This window comes from Sander lucioperca, chromosome 20 (assembly GCF_008315115.2).
Source record: "Sander lucioperca isolate FBNREF2018 chromosome 20, SLUC_FBN_1.2, whole genome shotgun sequence".
Taxonomy (NCBI): domain Eukaryota; kingdom Metazoa; phylum Chordata; class Actinopteri; order Perciformes; family Percidae; genus Sander; species Sander lucioperca.
Window position 1 is genome coordinate 16,114,589 of NC_050192.1, and position 20,109 is coordinate 16,134,697.

At 42.7% G+C, this 20,109-nt stretch overlaps 4 protein-coding genes across 7 annotated transcripts in view; 1 reads left to right on the top strand and 3 right to left on the bottom strand.

The window, feature by feature from the left end:
- celsr1a (cadherin EGF LAG seven-pass G-type receptor 1a) overlaps nucleotides 1–8,575 on the bottom strand; it is a 91,359-nt gene extending 82,784 nt beyond the window's left edge. For all 4 annotated transcript variants that reach the window (XM_031284898.2, XM_031284897.2, XM_031284895.2 and 1 more), the window contains exon 1: nucleotides 4,815–8,575. In XM_031284898.2, coding sequence (XP_031140758.1) covers nucleotides 4,815–8,373 — 3,559 coding nt within the window. In that variant the 5' untranslated portion in view covers nucleotides 8,374–8,575. The remainder of the gene's footprint in view (nucleotides 1–4,814) is intronic.
- A 2,217-nt stretch (nucleotides 8,576–10,792) lies between these two features.
- Nucleotides 10,793–14,826, bottom strand: trmu (tRNA 5-methylaminomethyl-2-thiouridylate methyltransferase). Its single transcript, XM_031284801.2, has 11 exons — nucleotides 14,610–14,826; nucleotides 14,288–14,453; nucleotides 14,099–14,205; nucleotides 13,805–13,927; nucleotides 13,478–13,650; nucleotides 13,212–13,265; nucleotides 12,624–12,690; nucleotides 12,345–12,445; nucleotides 11,853–11,997; nucleotides 11,674–11,756; nucleotides 10,793–11,515 (listed from the first exon to the last, which is right to left on the bottom strand). The coding sequence occupies exons 1-11, from the start codon at nucleotides 14,689–14,691 to the stop codon at nucleotides 11,366–11,368; spliced, it is 1,251 nt and encodes a 416-aa protein (XP_031140661.1). The 5' UTR covers nucleotides 14,692–14,826; the 3' UTR covers nucleotides 10,793–11,365.
- Nucleotides 14,827–14,829: 3 nt separating this feature from the next.
- Nucleotides 14,830–17,534, top strand: srr (serine racemase). The gene is made up of 7 exons (XM_031284802.2): nucleotides 14,830–14,920; nucleotides 15,330–15,507; nucleotides 15,590–15,771; nucleotides 16,155–16,285; nucleotides 16,385–16,533; nucleotides 16,652–16,741; nucleotides 16,965–17,534. The coding sequence occupies exons 2-7, from the start codon at nucleotides 15,330–15,332 to the stop codon at nucleotides 17,204–17,206; spliced, it is 972 nt and encodes a 323-aa protein (XP_031140662.1). The 5' UTR covers nucleotides 14,830–14,920; the 3' UTR covers nucleotides 17,207–17,534.
- A 624-nt stretch (nucleotides 17,535–18,158) lies between these two features.
- On the bottom strand, nucleotides 18,159–20,078 carry tprkb (Tp53rk binding protein). Its single transcript, XM_031284803.2, has 4 exons — nucleotides 19,816–20,078; nucleotides 19,494–19,616; nucleotides 18,602–18,778; nucleotides 18,159–18,400 (listed from the first exon to the last, which is right to left on the bottom strand). The coding sequence occupies exons 1-4, from the start codon at nucleotides 19,954–19,956 to the stop codon at nucleotides 18,314–18,316; spliced, it is 528 nt and encodes a 175-aa protein (XP_031140663.1). The 5' UTR covers nucleotides 19,957–20,078; the 3' UTR covers nucleotides 18,159–18,313.
- Between the last annotated feature and the right edge of the window lie 31 nt (nucleotides 20,079–20,109).

Consider the following 20,109-nt stretch of genomic DNA (forward strand, 5'->3'; position numbering starts at 1 on the left):
TACATGGTCAAGCAATGGGTGCATTCATTAGAAAAGTACATAGAAAGACTGAGAAAGACGTGAGGGAAGACAATAAGACCGAGGGTGAGAGGGAAAAACACAGCGAAATAAGAGGAGGAGGGAGGACACAGAAGGGAATGTGGTGAGGGGCACAGTTTGAAGCCAGGAGTGTGCGATATCTTAGGAATGAATGGGATCCCCCAATATCAGTTACTTAGAGTGCCAAGCCTGGGAATGGCGGCATATCTCACACACATACTGCAGAAAACATATGAGCTGCTGCAGACAGTGCTGAAGCACACAGACTCCATCCATGCAGACTTCAGCTCCTTGAAATGACTCTGCCACACACATGCTTGTAATTGTAGTTTTTCCTCCTATGTGATATTGACTTTAGCAACGGAGGAATATTGACATCCACTCAGAGCCACATAAACAACACATCTCTTTCCCACACATGCGCTCCTTATTGCCCCCTCTCTCTCTGCCCCATCTATCAGGGTGGGAGGTCATGTGTAGAAGAGTACGGTGTAAAACCCCATGTCCTGCTTTGATCTCATAGGTAAGAGGTCACGAGTCATCACCGTCTGTGCATCCCTGCCACACCTGTGCTCAAGTGAGGAGTCACATTTCTCTTGTCGGAACAACAAACACATGACTTTTACCTGGGAGAAGACGGGAAAACAGGAACAGAAAAGGAACGGAAGAGGTTTGTCCCTTGACTCACACAGGCAGTCATTTATCTTTCCCAATATGCGTTGTTGTGTCCTCTGTGGCGCAATATCTCATGGTTAAATAATGATTTGAAACCAAAAAGAATGCCAAGGACAAGGAATGGAAGCAGAACAGAGGAAGATGGTGTATTGAGAGAGAGAATGAATGAAAGGCCACAAAATTCATACAGAGTATGATCACGCCCAATACTCTATGTATTGCAAAAGAGTAACCTCATAATGAAGAGACAATTGCACTTTTCTTTCCTTATAAATGATAAAGTGGTGGTTTTCACAGGAAGGTTTTAAGTAGTTGTGGAAGGTCAGTGAGTACATAAGCAGATTTTTATTTGGCCTGGATTTTAAAATAAGCACAAAGCTACAGCTCTTGTGTCACAGTAGAAATCTAATTATGTATGTTGAGAGAGGGCGGAGTGAGAGAAAGCAGAGAAAGTGTGTGTAAGAGGGGGTGGGCGGACGAGAACAGAAATTTTAAAAAGCTGAGCTATGCAACTCCTCAAACGGGATTAAGGGCCAAACCAAAGGCATAGACGCTAAGCAAAAGCCCCATGGGGGAAAAATAGGGGGAGGACAGAGAGGAGGAGGAGGTGTGTGTGTGTGTGTGTGTGTGAGTGAGTGAGTGAGTGAGTGAGTGAGTGAGTGAGTGAGTGAGTGAGTGAGTGAGTGTGTGTGTGTGTGTGCGTGCGTGTAGCGGCATGCAGCTCTGTTCACCGAGGGTAAGGAAAAAGATCAGAGCCAGGGTGGAAAAAGATGATTTAGCATCAATCATTCCTAATCGTTTAGGTTACAATCTGCTATGCTGCATCACTGAATGATATAACACAACTCCAACTATAGCCAGTTTGTGCAAGCTTTAACGTTTGCTCTTGTGAGCCCCACCTATCAGTTCGATCTTTCCTTGAGAAAAAAAAAACTCCTTTTGCATATCGGGAAGCAGCCGTTTGGTCCGAGCTAATATAAGAATGTGGTGGCTTACATGGGCAAATTAGCAAAATCACTAATTATCTAGATTGCCAACAGCTGAGGCATATTAACAACAGAGCCAGCCCTGGCAATCAACCAGCTGGTTTGAGAGTCTAACTGTGTAGTACATCGGTAACAAATTGGTGAAATTGTGATTCAAGGCTTTCCTGTGTACCACTGTGGGCCTGCTGTGATTTGTAAGAAAACACAGACCTGTCACTGACTGGATATGGCTCAGTGATGTAGCCAAGGTTTACACCTGTTAAAGAAAATACAGTACAGAAAGCAAGGATAAAGGTGCACTTTACTGAAATACTGTACAACTCTTGACGGATACTCATCTTTTAGAAAACAGAGTGAAAACCCCAAAAGGTTTTAAGTGAAATTTGACAAGCTAAGATAAGAGCTCTTACAACAAGAACACATAGCCCTTAGCTATTGACAGAGCTACCGTCACACACACACACACACACACACACACACACACACACACACACACACACACACACACACACACAGGGAAAGGGAGCGAGGACTGATAGTGTTGTGGATAGCAGAATGTGTAAAGTGAGTATATCTCAGGAGAGTTACCAGGGCATTCCTGTGTTTCTGCAAAGGGCTGGAAAAACATTCTCAGGCCTTCTGTTCGCCACAATAAGAGCACCTGTGCACTTATTTGAAAGGTTCAACGAAGAGCCTCGATTAGAGTAATGAGAAAAATCTCCTCTACGGACAAGACAAATCAATACTCATTGCTCACTGTGATACATCAATAGTCTTTTGTTCAATTGATCTGGAATAATAATCAGGGTTAAGCAGGCAAGACAGAGCTAATGCTCTCTGATCAATCTCATCACGTATGGACAGAGGATGGCAAAACCGATGTGAGCAAGCATAATGAGCTGTTGACTCAGATACACTCAGGAATGAAACATAATGAGGCACAGACTCCAGCTCAGTGAAAGTAAAACCAGACCCTACCCTAGACTGGGTAAAATTTGGACCTGGTCTGACTCATGTCCAGGGTCGGGCCCTGGATCAGTGGACAACAGTGGACATGTGAACCAGCATTGAAGCCTGAAAAAGACTGAATTCAAGAGAGACAGAGTCCCAATCAGAGTCTTGTCGCTCTTGTTAAGGTGCTATTAGCTCACCAATCCCCTCAGGCCTTCCATTCCCAAGAGCCTGGGGTTGAAAGGTCAAGACATCAGCGGCAATGGTTACCTAACACTTGACATCAGTGTGAGCAACCCCAAAAAAGGAGGGGTGTGTGCATCTGTTTAATTGTGCATGAACACATGCTTACTTATATTTGTGTGTGTGTGTGTGTGTGTGTGTGTGTGTGTGTGTGTGTGTGTGTACATGGCTACAAGTAATGAAGAGGGACAGTCCCCTTTGGGACCATCATGAGGTCACTGTTGTCAGGGATACGACAAGAGCTGTCAGCTGTTATTGACAAACATGAATGCAGTGGCAGTGAATGAGGGCTGTAAGGCCTGGAACTATTGTGGTCAGTTGCTGCCTCCTCGGATGCTCCGCAGGTCGTCTATAACGGCCATAAAGCACTTAGAAAAGGACAGTCTGTCTTTTGTCCAAGACAAAGACAGGGCACAAGTCCTTTTTGAGAAAACGGGAGACAACTGGGGGAAGCCTTCCACTGCCTGATGAACCATGGTGTGTAATAATTCAGGTTTAAGTCCAGCTAAAGACCTACTATATTATCTTATCAATGTCTCTGCTCAAAAAAATTAAATGACCAAAGAAAGATATTCACATTCACAAAAAAAATGTTTCTTGCATGCAAAAAGTTCTGAGAATTATTTCTAGTCGTCAAAACGATTTCAAGCGTACAGTTAAAATAACCAAAAACATGATTAGACTGACAGGCTGGGAATGTGGGCTTGCCCTAATGTAGCCTGGTCCACAGCACTCCATTTGAATTCCTTCAGTATGTGTGATATGCTGGCAGTCATAAGCTTGGAGAGATGATAGAATGACACAAAGAGGGCAAGCTGAATACATCTAGCGGTGATGGGCTGTTTGCCCATTTCACAGCTTAATGCGCTTTAGGAGATCAACCAACAAAGAAAGATGGAGAGTGAGAAAAGAATAAGAAAGAGAAAAGAACGAAAGAGAGAAGGTTGAGCAACCAGCTGTCAATAGGTGACAGGATAGTTATTCTGTCAAGGTATTAGATTTATCATGCCTGTTCAACTGCCTGATTAATGTCACCGTGGTTTCTTGCAAAGTGTGTGTGTGTGTGTGTGTGTGTGTGTGTGTGTGTCCAGTGTTTGCATTTGTCTAATCTTTAACTTGAAAGAACAAAGTTGGCTTCTGTAGTGGCGAAAAAAGCAACTCAAGGCACATTTTTTCTACATGACCTTGTAATACAAATACACATGCTTTGAGATCTAAACCCACGTGACAGAAAGTTTCCCCCAAAACAAAACTCTGGATCTAAAATTTATCTTTCGTTCAAAATCGAGGTAAGTGTGAGAAACTATGCAAAGCAAGGAAAGTTATGCTGGTGAAATCTTAGGAGACATCTTGCCACAAGATGTTTATAAAGCTCCCTGCAGCGCACCTACACAAGGCCAAAAACCTTCAGCCACTTCAAAGAGTGCGGTCTGTATATGCTCTAAGTGAGGGAAATCATGTGTGTGCATATGCCTGTACTATATGCATGTGTGTGTTCCAACTTGTGACAGAAACCCACATATCTGCAACAACAAAGCGGCTCGGTTACCAGGGTGCCCTGCTAATAGCACCCTTTTATTACCTCAACCAACCACTTGCACACAATACATTTATCACCCAAATGGTACAAAAGCAGCACAACCAGATCCTGCATAGAGCCTGCAGCATACACTTACTGAACATACAGTCAACATTACAGCCGAAACCTGCCTTCTGTCTCAATTCAACAGAAGAGTCTATATTGACTCTGCAGTGTGATGATAGATCACACGTGGAGACTCAAATTTCCGTCTTTAACACATTTTTATCACCTTGTGACACATGAAACTGACATGAAAAGTGAGACTATCCTCAGAAAAAAAAAAAACAGCTCGAAAATAAGATAAAAGGAAGAAGACATTTTCAGAATTTTTTTCTTACCTGAGACAGAAATGGTCATAGGTGCTTCCAAGGTCCTGTCATTGTCCAGATCCCTGCTTAACCTCAGATCCCCAGTGTCCTCGTTCAACAGCAGCAGACTGAGCTCATTTCCAGATTCAAACTTGTACCGCAGCTTATCCGACACATCCGGGTCATGAGCTGGTACCTTTCCTATTATTCCTGACGGAAAACTGTTGGACTTGTTGGTGATGTAGTTGTTGAAGATAATCTCAAAGTTCTGCAGCACTGGCTCATTATCATTCATATCTACAAGGCGGATGTGCACAGTGGCCCGGCTCACTAGTGGTGCTGAGGTGGCCTGGACCACAATGACATACTCTCTTCTAGCCTCATAATCCAGGTCTGTGAGGGCAGTGAGGTCGCCATTAAAAATGTCTAGCTGGAAAACTTCTGGATTATTACCTTCTACAATCTGGTACATGATTTGAGCATTGGTGCCCTCGTCAGGGTCGGTGGCAGTGATCCGGGCCACAACGGACCCCACTGGGCTGTTCTCCTCCACGTCAATGAACAGCTCGTCCTTCTCAAACACTGGAGCATTGTCATTTATGTCTTGGACAACCACATGTATGGGGACAGCTGACTTCAGAGGCGGAATCCCCCTATCCACAGCATAGGCCTTCAGATTGTAAACAGGAACATTCTCCCGGTCCAGTTTGCGAGCAGTTCTGATGATACCAGAGTAAGGCTCTATGAAGAAATCCCCCTCTCCGTCATCGCCACCCTGAAACGAATAGCTCACCCTGCCATTCGAGCCCGAATCTCTATCTGAAGCAGAGATCTGGAGAACGCTGGTGTAGACAGGTGCATCTTCTAATACAGTCCCCTGGTACCTATCCCGAAGAAACTGAGGAGTATTATCATTGGCATCAAGGATGACAATCTCCACATAGGTGGTATCAGATTTCTGAGGGATGCCATTGTCTCTGGCAATGATGGCTAACGTGTAGGAGGCCTGGTCTTCATAATCAATCTCCATTTGTGTTGTTATGGCACCTGTATCCGAGTCAATTTTAAACTGAGGAACATTGTCTTCCATCACATACGTGATGCGAGCATTTTCCCCTGTGTCCTCGTCCGTAGCACTGATCAACACCACAGTGGAGCCCACCGGTTTTTCTTCACTGAGCATCACCTGGTAGTTGGCACTTTGGAAGACGGGCCGATGTGTGTTGGCGTCTGTCACATTGATGAACACCTGAGCAGTGTCAGAGCGTGTTCCGTCACTGGCGGTGACTGTCAGGACGTACTGGCGTTCCTGCTTGTAGTCCAAGGGGAGGGCTAAGGTGATGAGACCGCCGCCACTCTGGCTAGTGATGGCAAAGCGGTTCCTGGTGTTGCCACTGGAGATCTGATAGGTCACCACACTGTTGACGTCCCTATCCACCGCCGTCACTGACAGTACGCTGGTCCCTACGACAGCATCTTCATTGATCTTCAGCGAGTAGACCTTCTCTGTGAATGTGGGTACATTATCATTCACATCAAGCACCGTGATGCTGACGCTGGCTGAGGAGGACATCACAGGTATCCCGTGATCTCTCGCCTCCACGCCGAAGGTGTAGAAGTCAGTGGTCTCCCTGTCAAGCTCTTCACTCACTGTAATCCAGCCTGTACTGTTGTTGATGGTGAAGGGAAACCCAGGCGTGGTGTCAGTCAACCGATATTGCAAACGGGCGTTTTCTCCTGAGTCACCATCAATTGCTTGGATGTGGATCACAGAGTAACCAATGGCGACATTTTCCAACACAGTAGCCTGGAAAGGTGTGCTGACGAACATGGGGGCATTGTCGTTCACGTCCACCACTTGCACCACCACCATCCCTGTTCCATTTATCAGAGGAGGCCTGCCGCCGTCCTGAGCCTTAATCCGCAAATTATACTCTCGAATCATCTCATAGTCCAGAGGATTGATGACATCAATCACACCGGTGGGGGAGTGAATGTAGAACTGTCCTTTAACATTGCCACTGATGATGCTGTAATGCACTTTGGCGTTGTTCCCCTCGTCTTTGTCTGTAGCTTCCACCTGGATGACTTTTGTGTTGACTGCCACATTCTCTGGGATCTGCACAACATATCTCTTTTCACTGAACTGTGGGTAGTTGTCATTCTCATCCTCCACAGAGATGTTGACAGTGGCGGTGGCACTGCGGGGGCCTGGGTCTTTGCCCTGGTCGTTGGCCTCAACAATCAGCTGGTACTGGGCCCGGGTCTCCCTGTCAGGCCGCTCTCTGATCCTCACCAGGCCGTTCCGGGGGTCGATTTCAAACACAGAGTTTACTCCTTCGGCGTTGACAATTTTATAAATCATGTTGGCGTTGGAGGGAGCGTCACCATCAGTGGCTCGGATTGTCATCACTTCAAACCCCACTTCTACATTCTCCCGGATGCTAACACGGTATTCAGTTTGCTCAAACACTGGGGTGTGGTCATTAGTGTCACTCACAGTTACAGTGAGGTAAGAAGTGGCAGATCTTTTGGGGGAGCCATTGTCAGTTACACTGACTTTGAAAACATGGGTGTCTTTGACTTCTCTGTCTAGTGCCTGGACGGTTGTTATGCTCCCTGTCTGAGAGTCAATGTTGAAAAAGTCATTCGACCTGCTGTCAAACAAGGCTTCCATGCTGTACTCCAGCCTCCCTGCCTCTCCGTCATCCGGGTCAGTGGCTTTCAGGGTGATAACCCGCGTGCCCGCAGGCTCGTTCTCGGGCACGGACACCTGATAGTTGGGGAGCTGGAACTGGGGAGACGCGTTTACCTGCCGCCTCCCCCTGTGTATCAATTTGCCAGACTTTCTCTGCACTGTTTCTGAGAAGGATCCATGTTGTTTAGGCACTTTTACAAGGGTCAAACTCAGCTGCACAGAGAGCCTGCCGCCTGGAGAGCTGTGCAGCGCGCAGTGCAAATTCACCTCGGGCTGTCCTCTGTGCTCAAGACATAAGTCACTGGCCAGGAACAAATCCCCATGCCTGAACACTGCACTCAAGTCTTTGCCAACACACATGCTGTTTAAAAGGGCGGTGTTGCGCGTAAAGGCAGGCAAAAGTTCTGTTACATTCAAAAGCAGTTTACCTGCGGGTAAGCAGGAAGTTGCCTCCAGCTTTGTAAGGTGTTTAATGTGAATGTCTGGCTTACCTGACGCTTTCTTTCTCTTGTATTTAATAAAACAGTCCTGGCCGTGGACAAACACATTAAACTGTGTCAGAATAACGTCCCCAGATGTCAAGGAACCTGTTCTGAAATAAACAGGCGCTGGGTTCCTCGGTGTGTGCGCACACTCAACTTTGTGGGACAGACGGATGATCCCATCGTGTCTCCCAACTTGGAAAACGCTCTGGATAAATTTGGGGGATAAAGTCCTGTCAAGATTAGAAGTCCATCCAGGGCCAAGCGACATGTTTGCCAAAAGGGTCCCGGGCTGTAAAGTTTCCGAAAGGTGTATCTCCAAACATCCCGTAAGCGGCAAGTTGAACAGGACACAAACCCAAATCCAACACATCGGTAGCTCCATGCTTGTGAACCTGCCAAATCCCATTCAACTTCACCGAAACTCCTCCGCAAAGGCATTAACTCTCCCTCTCCCAACACCGCGTTTTACTTTTATCCCTCATTGTGAAGTTTTAACGTGGAAAAAGACGCTTGGTATCCATAGTAGCCTATCAGCGTATCCACGGCGCGCAGCAGCTGCGTTAACCCACACTGAGTTTAAAATGAGTACAAAATGGCTCCGTGGCTCTCCTCCGCCTCCTCCTCCTCCTCTCCTCCTCGGAGGCTTATTACCATAAACCTGCTGGGTTCCCCCTCTGGGACGCTTTCACAGGGGGGCTTTTTTTTCTTATGGAGATTTAGGAAGTGGCCCTGACCGGGTGACCAATGCGCACAAGTGCATTGTTATTACAATAGGATGAGAGCTGGGTAAAATTCCTAATGCGTGTTTGAGTGTCGCTCCCTCTTCAACTCATACATGTTGAAGTAGTTGCAAGCACTGATGGTGCATGAAAAATACATACAAAGAAGTTGAACTAAGACTTCAAGGCTACAATTTAAAATAAAGTTTTTAAAAAAATGCATATATGATGTTGACATGTCAAACAACTGCAGTAAGATGGTTCTGTCAATGTAATAAACAGGTGGACAGAGTCTATACTCATTTAAATAACTAATGTTACTGCTTTATAAAACAAATTATTTGTTAACTATTACTTTGTTAATCAATACATGATTGTGCTCTCCATGGTGAGATCTGTTGAATGTTCATTACACTGTAATCATTTTAGCATAGCATCTCAGAAAATGAAAAAGCATGTCTTCCTCTAGACAAGTTTTTTAAAAAAAATCTAATAGTGAAAAATATTAAATGTAAATAATATTACACCTAACAATTTATTCTCTCTTTTCATCATTTTGTTTTTGGAACTTTTATGTTCAGTTTAATGTATTGCTTGATGGTACTGCAATAAAACATTTTTTTTTTTTTCAATTTCATGTTTGAGCCTTTATGTTCTCTGTATTCTAATCCCATTTGGTTTTCCCCACACAGAAAAACAGTTTTATGATGACAGATGACTAACAGGGAAACTTTTTTAAAATGTACAAAATCTAATTCTCTTCTGGGAAACAGACAATATGATGGGGTCAAATTTGTATAATTAGACTCTGCCGTGACTGTCATCAGGATTCATAAGAATATACAGAATGCTAATTGTGCACAACAATGCTGACTCGAGAATAACAGTCACCCATGACGTTAATCTTGTATAATAGCGCCCCCCTGTGGATCAATAAAGGTAGGACAACCAATGCCCTACTGTATTTTTCTCGAGTATATAAAGACTGGAGAGAATATTTAGGTATGCATGCCAATGAAAAATAAGTCAACACATCATTTATAAGGTTTATTCTCTCATTTGTAAATGTTCAAGTATTTACAGAAGTTACAACATCATTTAGAGAAAGGCACTTGTTTAAAAAATCCTATATTTAAAAATAATGGAATCAACATGCATGACAGTCAATCATCTCTCTCAAATTGTGACTTACGTCTATAAGCGCTAATATTTTTTATCATATTCAGTTGCAAATGTTTGTTAACTTGGCATGTTTCTAGGCAATGATTTATTCTGTTGACCAATACCTGACTTTTGAACATAATTTCTCCTTAGAGGAGAAAACATAAGGGTGCAGAGTGACTACTCTGTACTTTGTTTCTACTTTAGTACTAAAGTGTTAACTTAATTTATCAATTAACAAACAAAAAGAAAATGACAATGATTCCAAAGAACCAAGTAGAGTCATAGATTAACGTCAATCACCAATGTACTGTTTAGTAGGTGTGCCGTTGGCACAGAGGAGTGACAGTCAATCAGAAGGAAAGGTAAAGGACAGGAGGGAACTTCATGAACAACATGAGCAGCCTTAGAGATGACAGGAAAAGCTACAGAAAATGAAAGGTTTGAATCACGTTATACTGGACAAACAAGAGAATATCAGGGTCGCTTTCATTCACAGATAAGAGGGGCACAAAAATGTGTCCACCATGTCTTGACCCACAAGTAACCCCCTGCTAACTTAAGAGTCAAATCGCACCAGAACCTCCTACAGTAAGCCTCCATTTCCCAGGGTCACTCACAGGTTTCCTACAACTACAATAAAGAAAACAACAGTAAAGGGCTCAGACTACCAGCATCCTTGAAAAAGACGGCCTTTCTTCCAGACCACTGGTCATAACACTGAGTACTATAAGAAGACAAAAACTCTCCAAATAAAACATTAGGTTTATGGATTGTTTTCCATCTGCTAAATCATTTTAGAACTGAATACTTTTTTTAAAAAGTGAGCTTGATTTTAGTAGTAGATATGACGACTTCAATTCCAAAGGATAACCACAATTGTGGCAATTGAAAATACATCCAGCACTTCTTTAAATACAAGATCAAGTATATGAATGACTTGTCTTGCCTTTATTACCATTACGTCAAGGTGCAGGTCTTTGCAATGCATAATGGCTGATCTAATGACATCATGAACGTTCAATGGAGGATTGATGGAGTATAAATAATGGCAACCCCGTGTATATCACAAGCAGAAACAGACATACTGTACCTGACAGCAATTGCTGTGGTGTCGGTGTTGATTTAATGATAGATATAACAGTAAATAGACGGAAAAGCTTGATTATTTTTTTTATAAATAAGGTTACTGTTGGTTAGTATTACCATCCAGTCTCCACTCAAAAATCACACTTTGGCCTGGATGCAGATGGTCGGAGCAGCTCACAGATAACCTCTGAGTGTCTAAACAAAATACTAAAAACAGTCCAGAGAGAAACCCTTTTGTCCTTGTTTTATCAATACGTTGAAGTTACGCATTTAAAAACAAATGCCTGTTTACAGTCTCTAATATGGCCTCCAGAACAGGCACTTTGCCATAGAGCCCCATCTAAGATACAGTTTATTTTCATGAACAGTGTGCTCTACCTAATGTACCGGACAGAGCTCATTTCCACCACGGCCGTCTGTGAGCTCATCTCAGCTGGCTGGTTCAGGCGTCTGCTGCTCCCTGTGCTGCGTGGCTGCTGCCATGCGTTCTCTGCCCTGCTGGAGTGTGTATTCACTGGGCCCCAGTTGTACGATCTTCCCACTACCCAGACACTCGTCTCCTTTGTAGAGCACAGCAAACTGGGGGAGGAATGGAAAGAAGGACATACATACATACAGGTATACTCCTACAGTAACAATGAGGAACTGTGTGTATATTTTTAAGTCTTTTGGCATTATAACTGGTGTAACAGCGTAAGCCTATGCAATTACACTGTATTCTGTGTGTTAGCTGTTACCTGTCCAGGTGTCAGAGCTCTGATTGGCTGGGAGAGTGAGATCCACACAGAGCCGTTCATGTTCAGTGTCACTGTACAGGGAGCTGGATAGCACAAAAAAGTGGTATTTTATGTTTAGGAAATAATAATGTATTGCCTGCATTTCATCAGTGTACAGGCACTGATAATAGGAAACTCACTGAGCGGCATCTGGTGGATGAAGCGGAAATGACACTCCATCATATGGGTCTTGACTAGTTCAGGAGGCGGGTCAACTGTTACCCAGTGGAAGCGTTCCGTTCGCACCGTGTCACGGAAAAGAGCCGGGTGATTGGTAGTTGGAGCCTGAGTGGGGAGAAATGTACGGAGTATGGCAGAAATTGGTCAAGTTTCAATCAGAGTTGCACACCTGACTACACCTTAAAAAAGTGAGCAAAATAAATGTGAATCCTAAATGGTATTGAGCATTCCAATCAAGGGACAAACAACATAAAACACTGTGATGTGGCCATCCTTGTGCTGGCTCCTCGACAGACTAATGTGCATTACACATTATATCATATATTTTATGAATGTAGCATTAAATAGTGCTTGGGAATAACAAAAACAGACAACATACAGCGGCTCGGACAAATGTGTCAAGAAAGAAAGACGAATTCACCCACTTTAACAACATAGACATACTTTCTTACCACAAACACGTCTCCAGTAGCGATGTCTTTGTCCACCACAAACCAGGGGTCTCTCTGCCCTCCAATTCTCGCCCTCTGGCCCAGCGTCAGAGTGAACCAGCCTGGACAGACACAGACATATAGGAAAATTACAAGAAAAGGGGCAGGAAGTACACTATGGGTTGTTTTAAGCCACAGTCACATTCAGTCTGTCTGGTAATGTAAAAGTGGCATACCAGTTCTTCATTTTGTTAGAATTCACAGTTCACAATTTGAGAACATCAAAAACCACAAACATACCTTTGTGTGTTCCCATGACAGCCCCGTCCTGAATGGAGACAAAGTTCCCTGGTTTAGGTTCTAGATACTGGGAATAGAAAAAAAAACAGTATAGGTTAGAGCTGGGTAATATATCAATATTATATTGATATTGTGATATGAGACTAGATATCGTCTTAGATTTTGGATATCGTAATATGGCATAAGTGTTGTCTTTTCCTGGTTTTAAAGGCTGCATTACAGTAAAGTGATGTCATTTTCTGAACTTACCAGACTGTTGTAGCTGTTCTATTATTTGCCTTTACCCACTTAGTCATTATATCCACATTACTGATGATTATTTATCAAAAATCTCATTGTGTAAATATTTTGTGAAAGCACCAATAGTCAACACTACAATATCGTTGCGGTATCGATATCGAGGTATTTGGTCAAAAATATCGTGATATTTGATTTTCTCCCTATCGCCCAGCCCTAGTATAGGTTTACATGTATCTCTTAATAAATGATAGCTTTTGAGCTCATCAGAAACAACGGAATAAGAAAAACAAAGAAAACAAGTCACATTAGCCAAATTGTAATGCAGCACAAATACATTTAAATTCTTACCTCCAAAATAAAGTTTTCAAAGTTTCTCTCTCCAATGAAGCAGATGCCCATGCTCTGGAAAGACGTCAGGTTTACTGTTAACATACAATGTGAATATATATATATATATATATATATATATATATATATATATATATAGATCCCTATTTGTAATAAATATTGATTACATGTATTTCTTTATTGTGTGTGTGTGTGTGTGTGTGTGTGTGTGTGTGTGTGTGTGTGTGTGTGTGTGTATGCGTGCGTGCGTGCCTGTGTATATATACCTCTTTTTTCTTCAGCACATGGTGAAACCCTGCCTCAGCAGCAATCTTCTTAACAAACTCTTTGGTGAGTCCGGCCAGTGGGAACATGGTTTGTCGCAAGGCATCCTGGGAGATCTGACTGAGGAAGAAGGTTTGGTCTTTGAGGAGATCTGCTCCTTTGTACAACCTCACCGCTGAGGCAGAGGGAAGAGAAAAAAGATTGCTAGATGTTTTGATCTTAAAGCTAGTGTTGAGGTACAATTTCACTCCAAGAGTCGCATGAAATAGATTTAAAAAAAAGCACAGAAATAAACGAGTGAAACAGTTGCAAACTTAGATCAAACTTACGATTTCTAATCTCAAACCGATTTCTAAAAAGAGTGATCGGCGACGCTGTGGGTGTCTGTTGGAAAACCTCTTCGTCTTCCTGAGACGTCCTGGCGTAGTGGCCTGTTGCCATGGCATCAGCACCTTAGTAAACAACAGCACAACGCAAATTAAACCGCGCTATTTTTAATTCAATCATCATATCTCAAACTACCACCCACTGCTTTCCCGTCCCAAAAAATAAACAAGTTAAACACATGTTGACCTGCTTGGACTGAGTTTATGTCAGTGTATGACCACATTATGATTACATACCCAGAGTGTTGACAGCATACTTGTGGAAATGGTTGAATTTGATGTGCTTGTTGCATAGTATATCTGGGTTGGGCGTCCTCCCCTTCTCGTATTCCTTCAATAGTTTACTAAAAGTGGTAAAGACAGATTTGACATTCACATTAAAGAGTTATACAATAAATGTGTGTTTATACATTATGCGACAAATACCTGAAAACTTCATGCCAGTACTCTTTGACATATGACACTTGATGGAAGGGGATGTCCAGGGTCTGACACACTCTGTAGGCGTCCTCACAGTCTTTCTCTGTGGTACACACCCCTCTCTCATCCAGTGAGTCCCAGTTCTTCATGAAAACTCCTGTTACACTGTAACCTTCACATGGAAGAGAGAGCAAATAACTGCGTTTCTGACATTGTATGTATTCAAGTAGAGCGGTTTTAACTGGTTAGCTAACCACGTAACATGAACAAGCCAGTTCAAGTGTGTTTCTGTGTGTATTTGTCAGACATGACAGTTTTTTTTTCTCACCTCTTCTCTTTAGTAACAACGCCGCGACAGAGCTGTCAACGCCGCCGGACATGGCGCACACGACGTGCCTAATAAAACCCATTTTTAAAAACTACAGTCCTTCCTGTTAATACTATTTTCTTATGTAACTAAATTGCCACTTCAAGGAGCAGCCATAGAGCAGCCATGTTTGCGGCCCGTTTAATAAAAACGTCCGACTTGAAACACGTTTCAAATGGAACTATTTTTGGGAGCCGCAAAAAACGTAACACTGTAAACATTACCGAGCTGTCACTTTTTAAAGTAACGGAAAAATTCAAACAAATAAAAAGGTCAGTGGGAAATAAGCCTCATGCACTAAATATATAGTTTTGGTTTACTTGACGAGTCTTTTGAAAAAAGTAGGTTTTGTAATTCAACGTATATTGGCTTTTCTTAATAAATCTGTACGGGTTCGTGGACTGCTAACGTTAGCAGCATAGAAGGGGCTAACATTCAAAAACAGTAGCTATTATAATTATTATTAACACAAAATGAATGAGTTAGGATAGTGTTAAAGGCAGATGTAAAATCCTATAAAAATAGATATTAAAAGCTACTGTAGTAATTAAAACCAAATGAGTAACGTTACTTATTATATAGACCATTTCTTAAATGCATAGGCCTATGTTTATCAGCCAAAATGGTGGCTTCACAATGCAGATGTATTACTGATATTAAATTGTGTGTGTTCTTACACAGATGGGTGAGGTTTCTGCAGAAGGTCTCACCTTGGATCTGCTGAGGGAAGCCAGGGAGATGGTGAGAAGCAGCCCCCTGGGTGTCATCAACACTCCCATGATCCCCTGGTGCCAGACAACCCTGCCTCTCGACATCCACTGCAACATCCACATCAAATTGGAAAACATGCAGAGAACTGGTTGGGCGTAACCACTTTGATTCATCTCACACAGCCACATCTCGCCTCATTACTTAAGAATTGTCTTACTTTTAATTGACAGGGTCGTTCAAGATCAGAGGAGTGGCCAATCAGTTTGCCAGGAGACCGAAGGGAGGTCATTTTGTCACCATGTCTGCTGGGAACTATGGGAAGTCTTTTGCGTATGCCTCAAAACACTATGGTTCAAAGGGCAAGGTGGTGATGCCAGAAACAGCCCCTGTGTCCAGATCCATCCTCATACAGGTTAGGGTTATCTGCTGACAGCTTACAAATCCTCAAAGCCATCACGTGGAGGCAGGATGTGACATTATGTCACTTTATGCTGTGATTTGATATTATAGTTGTAGCCAAATTTGTTTCTCTGCATTAATCTCAAAAAGACATATTCCTTTGGTTGCAGTTAGGGTGCAAAATTAACTTTTTTGTCCACCAGCCAAATGGCTAGTAAATTTTCAAATTTTACCAGCCATTTAATAAATTACAATAGTTTTGTTTTGGCTGGTGAGTAAAGCAAATCTACCAGCCACTTGCATAATTCACCAGCATTTGGCTAGTAGATGGTGCTAATTTTGTACCCTGGTTTTGTAGTTCTGCTCTGTAATTAAAGTGTCCTTCTCGTCCTCAAGAGTTTCGGGGTGGAGGTGGAGCGAGTTCCTACCTCCTGTCTGATGAATGTGGTGAACCGCTGTGTTCAGGAGGAGAACATGACCTTCCTGCACTCCTATGATGACCTGGATCTAATAGCAGGACATGCCAGGTGCACTCAAGGGCTGACATTGCATTCTGGATTATTCAAAACTTCTATTAGAACTAAACCTGTGTGTGTGTGTGTGTGTGTGTGTGTGGTGGGGTCCAGTCTAGGTATGGAAGTTCTGGAGGTGATGCCTGAGCCTGATGTGGTGGTGGTGTGCTGTGGTGGAGGGGGACTGCTGGCAGGTGTAGCTGCTGCCATCAAACGGTCAGGCTGTGATAAGACCAGAATCTACGGCGTGGAACCAGAAGGAGGTAAAACTAACACAGATGAGTAAAAGCATCACCTGCAGTATAGCTTCACATGAAGAGCCACCACGTATCCCAGCAGCTCAGTGAACTTTGGGCTTGTTGTGTTTCCGTTTTAACTCAGCCTGCACCATGTACAAAAGTTTCATTGAGAAGAAGCCAGTGGGCATGGACACCAAGAGCATTGCCTCAGGACTTGCACCACCTTTTGCAGGTACTGTATCACGAGAGTTGTTTCTCTCAATCTTTCTCTCCATTAGACTCTGTTATTAGAAGTTTGTTCTTTACTCTGTGAAGGATGCAGGTATAAATGTTATCGTCTGGCATTCCCTGCTACAGTGGGTGACAAATTGCTATAAGAGTAATACTTTTAGAGTGAAGAATTACTTACTGTGACGATTTTAATTTGTGTCTCTCTCCTTTTCTTTGCATCCCAGGCACACTGCCCTTTGAGTTGTGTCAGCGTTACGTGGAGGGGATTGTCCTTATAAACGATGAAGAGATCAAGGCGGCCGTGTCCACCCTCTACCGCTCTGGACTTGTGGTGGAGCCGTCCGGCTCTGCTGCGTTCGCTGCCATCGTTAACAACAAGATACCCGAGCTGGAGGGGAAGAATGCTGTGTGCATCCTCAGCGGAGGCAACATCGGAAAAGACGAGCTTGCCAACTTCTCAGACTGACGACTATGCACTACTTTAATGTGACTTCTTAGTGTAACACTGTGAAGATGAAAAACTATTCAGGTCAAAATGATATCAGTCTAACTAACTTCATGAGGAAGTTTCTGCTGTAACAGAATACTTGTTTGGGAAGTGCAGATAAATCATGATGAAATTAACATTTACCTTTAACATTCATTTTCTATAACCAAACTCTCTTGAGTATTTTAAGTGCCACAATCTCAAGTCTATCAATATACATTTAATTTCAATGTAATTTTGTTTGTTCCAGTGTGTTCTTCCTAAATCTCATTTCATTAAGAGTTTGTTGTTGTGCCCTCAAAAAAAACTGAGAATGAAAGTGAATAAAAAGTAAACATCCAGGTGCAAGTTAAGTAGTGCTGTGACATTTTACATTTCTATTGGTTAGAGAATTTTAGCGTCCCTACACTTGATATATTATAACAAAAGGTAATTTAGGGTGATGTAAAAGAACAAAGCTGCATCAAAATGTTTTAGACAACCAGTACATTTAATATTCTTGTGCTGACAGGGTTTGACTGATTCTTTCATGTCGTTGTTGTGGATTTTTTTTTTTTATCCTCTCGAGATCCGAGATTAGATTAGATTCATTATTCACCAACTGCTGGCATGAGACCAGCTTTACATCACTGTCCCCTACTGTCAAAAAAGAGACAAATATAACTGTCACCAAAAAGGTTCAAAGTAATGACGCAGCATGCAAAGTGTCTGTGGGAACTTGAAATGACACTAAAAAAAAGTCAAAAGAAGTGTTAAGACTTCCCCAACTGCCTCTCAAATTTCTAGTCTAACAATAATATAGAAAATGTAAGCACAAGAAAAGACAAGTACAGTCCATGAAAACGTATACGGAAAAACAACATACATTTTCTTTTCAGCTGGGAAAAATGTGACTTTTTTGTAGTTAACGTTGATTTGAGTTTGCGTGGAGTGCACAAAAGACAATGCTTGTGCATGTTTTGGGACTTCACAATGTGGTGAAATAACAGCAACTGCAGGAAAGCCATTATTTATATCAATCCACATCTCATATGAAAAAAGGCAACCATTTTTTTTTTTTTATTCCAGTCCTTTTTCCTGTCACAGCTACATGACGTCCTTGATGGCCATCCTGCATACAACTGCGTCAAGTAGAGTTCCACACTTCTCCTCCTGCGCTGTGACTTTATACAGCTGAAACAGGTAACAAAGGGGTAAGATTAAAAGAGATGCCACAGGAATCCATTTAGTAAGTACGGCCATAGGTGTCAGTTCACATTTTGGAATGAAGCTGACAACTTATCACTTTCAACCCTTCTCCAAAAATGTCCTAGCAACACACACGACCTGATTACATGAAATGAGTCACATAAAATTAAGGCGGAGATGGAGAACCTTTTTGATTTTTGCATGGTCTGTCAGCGAGGAAACCTCTTCCGCTGGAACCTGGCGTCCGCTCACCCTGGCTGTGATGTCTGACACAAGCTGTGACTCATCTTTGTTGTGAACCAAGACCACCAGCACAGAGTCATCGCCATCAGAGCTCCCAAACCTTTTGAACGCCTCGGAGATCTGTATTAGGGAGGGCATATAAATGATAATGATATGAGATGATTTTTGTTAGTTTATTCATGTGCATCGGGTAGCAGTAGCTCAGTCCGTAGGGAACCTGAGGGTCACTGGTTCAAGTCCCCGTACGAACCACAGTACGGAGTGTGGACTGGTAGCTGGAGAGATGCCAGTTCATCTCCTGGGCTCTGCCAAGGTGCTTTTGAGCAAGCCACCGACCCCCACACTCACTCTGACATCTCTCCATTTGTGCCTGTATAGGACCTGAGCATGTGTGTGTATTTCAGGCCTGTGTGTAGTGTGTTCTAACAAAAATTGTAATTTCCCCACTGGGGATCAATAAAAAGTATACTTTTTAAATGTATTTATCAGATGCTCCTACAACAGCAAGTATACTTGAAGCAAAAGAATAGGTGTTAGGTGTTTTTTTGCCCCCAAAGTCGCCTTCCAGGCAGCGCGGCAATGGTTATGTTTAGGGTTAAGGTTAGCTGCCTGGAAGGCAACGTTGGAGGCAAAAAAACACCATCGAGCAAAAGAATACATTTCCATTCCATCTGTAAATATCTAACAGTGCATCTGCAATTAGCAATGTTGAGAGCAACAAATATCCCCGCATGTCTAACGTGATAAAGGTTTGGTGCATTATAGGTTTTAAAGACGCATTTTAGACCAATAATTGGACAATGATGTAAAGAAAATAAAGTTTTGGTTTACTTACATTATTAGTAGGTGACAGGTTGAAGATTATTTCTGAGTATAAACTCCTTGTCTTCATTTTCCCAATTTTCTGTAAGTTAACAGCCTTGTTGACAGCTACCAGCACTTGGAAAGGATCCACCAGCTAAACGAAAAAAAGAAAGTCTGATGTTGAACGAGGCGCCACAGTTCCACTGGCACCTCTTTAGTTCCAATTTGGTATAAAATATAGTTCTGTGCGGAAAGCAACGCTATAGTTAGCTAATACATATACATAGGAACATGCCTAAATGTACATACAAGTTTGATAAAAACGTAGCTAAAGCTGAATAAAAATGTCTCACCATCGTTGGGTTGATCAAGGCACCGTTTATTTTACCCTCCACCGCACACTGTCTCAGCTCGGCTGCATTTTTGACCTCCTTGAAAAGCATTTGAGTCACTCTGTGGTCGGGAAAAAGCTCTAGTTTGTGTGTTAAATGCATGCTGGAAAATTGCTTCACGAACTATGAAGAAAATCACGATGTACCGCGTTTCCCGTGAACGTCTGTATCTTAGACTGAACGGTCTGTACACGAGGGGGAACCATAACACGGTGACACATATTGGGAGGAAAGTTCCTCTTCAGGAAAAAAACT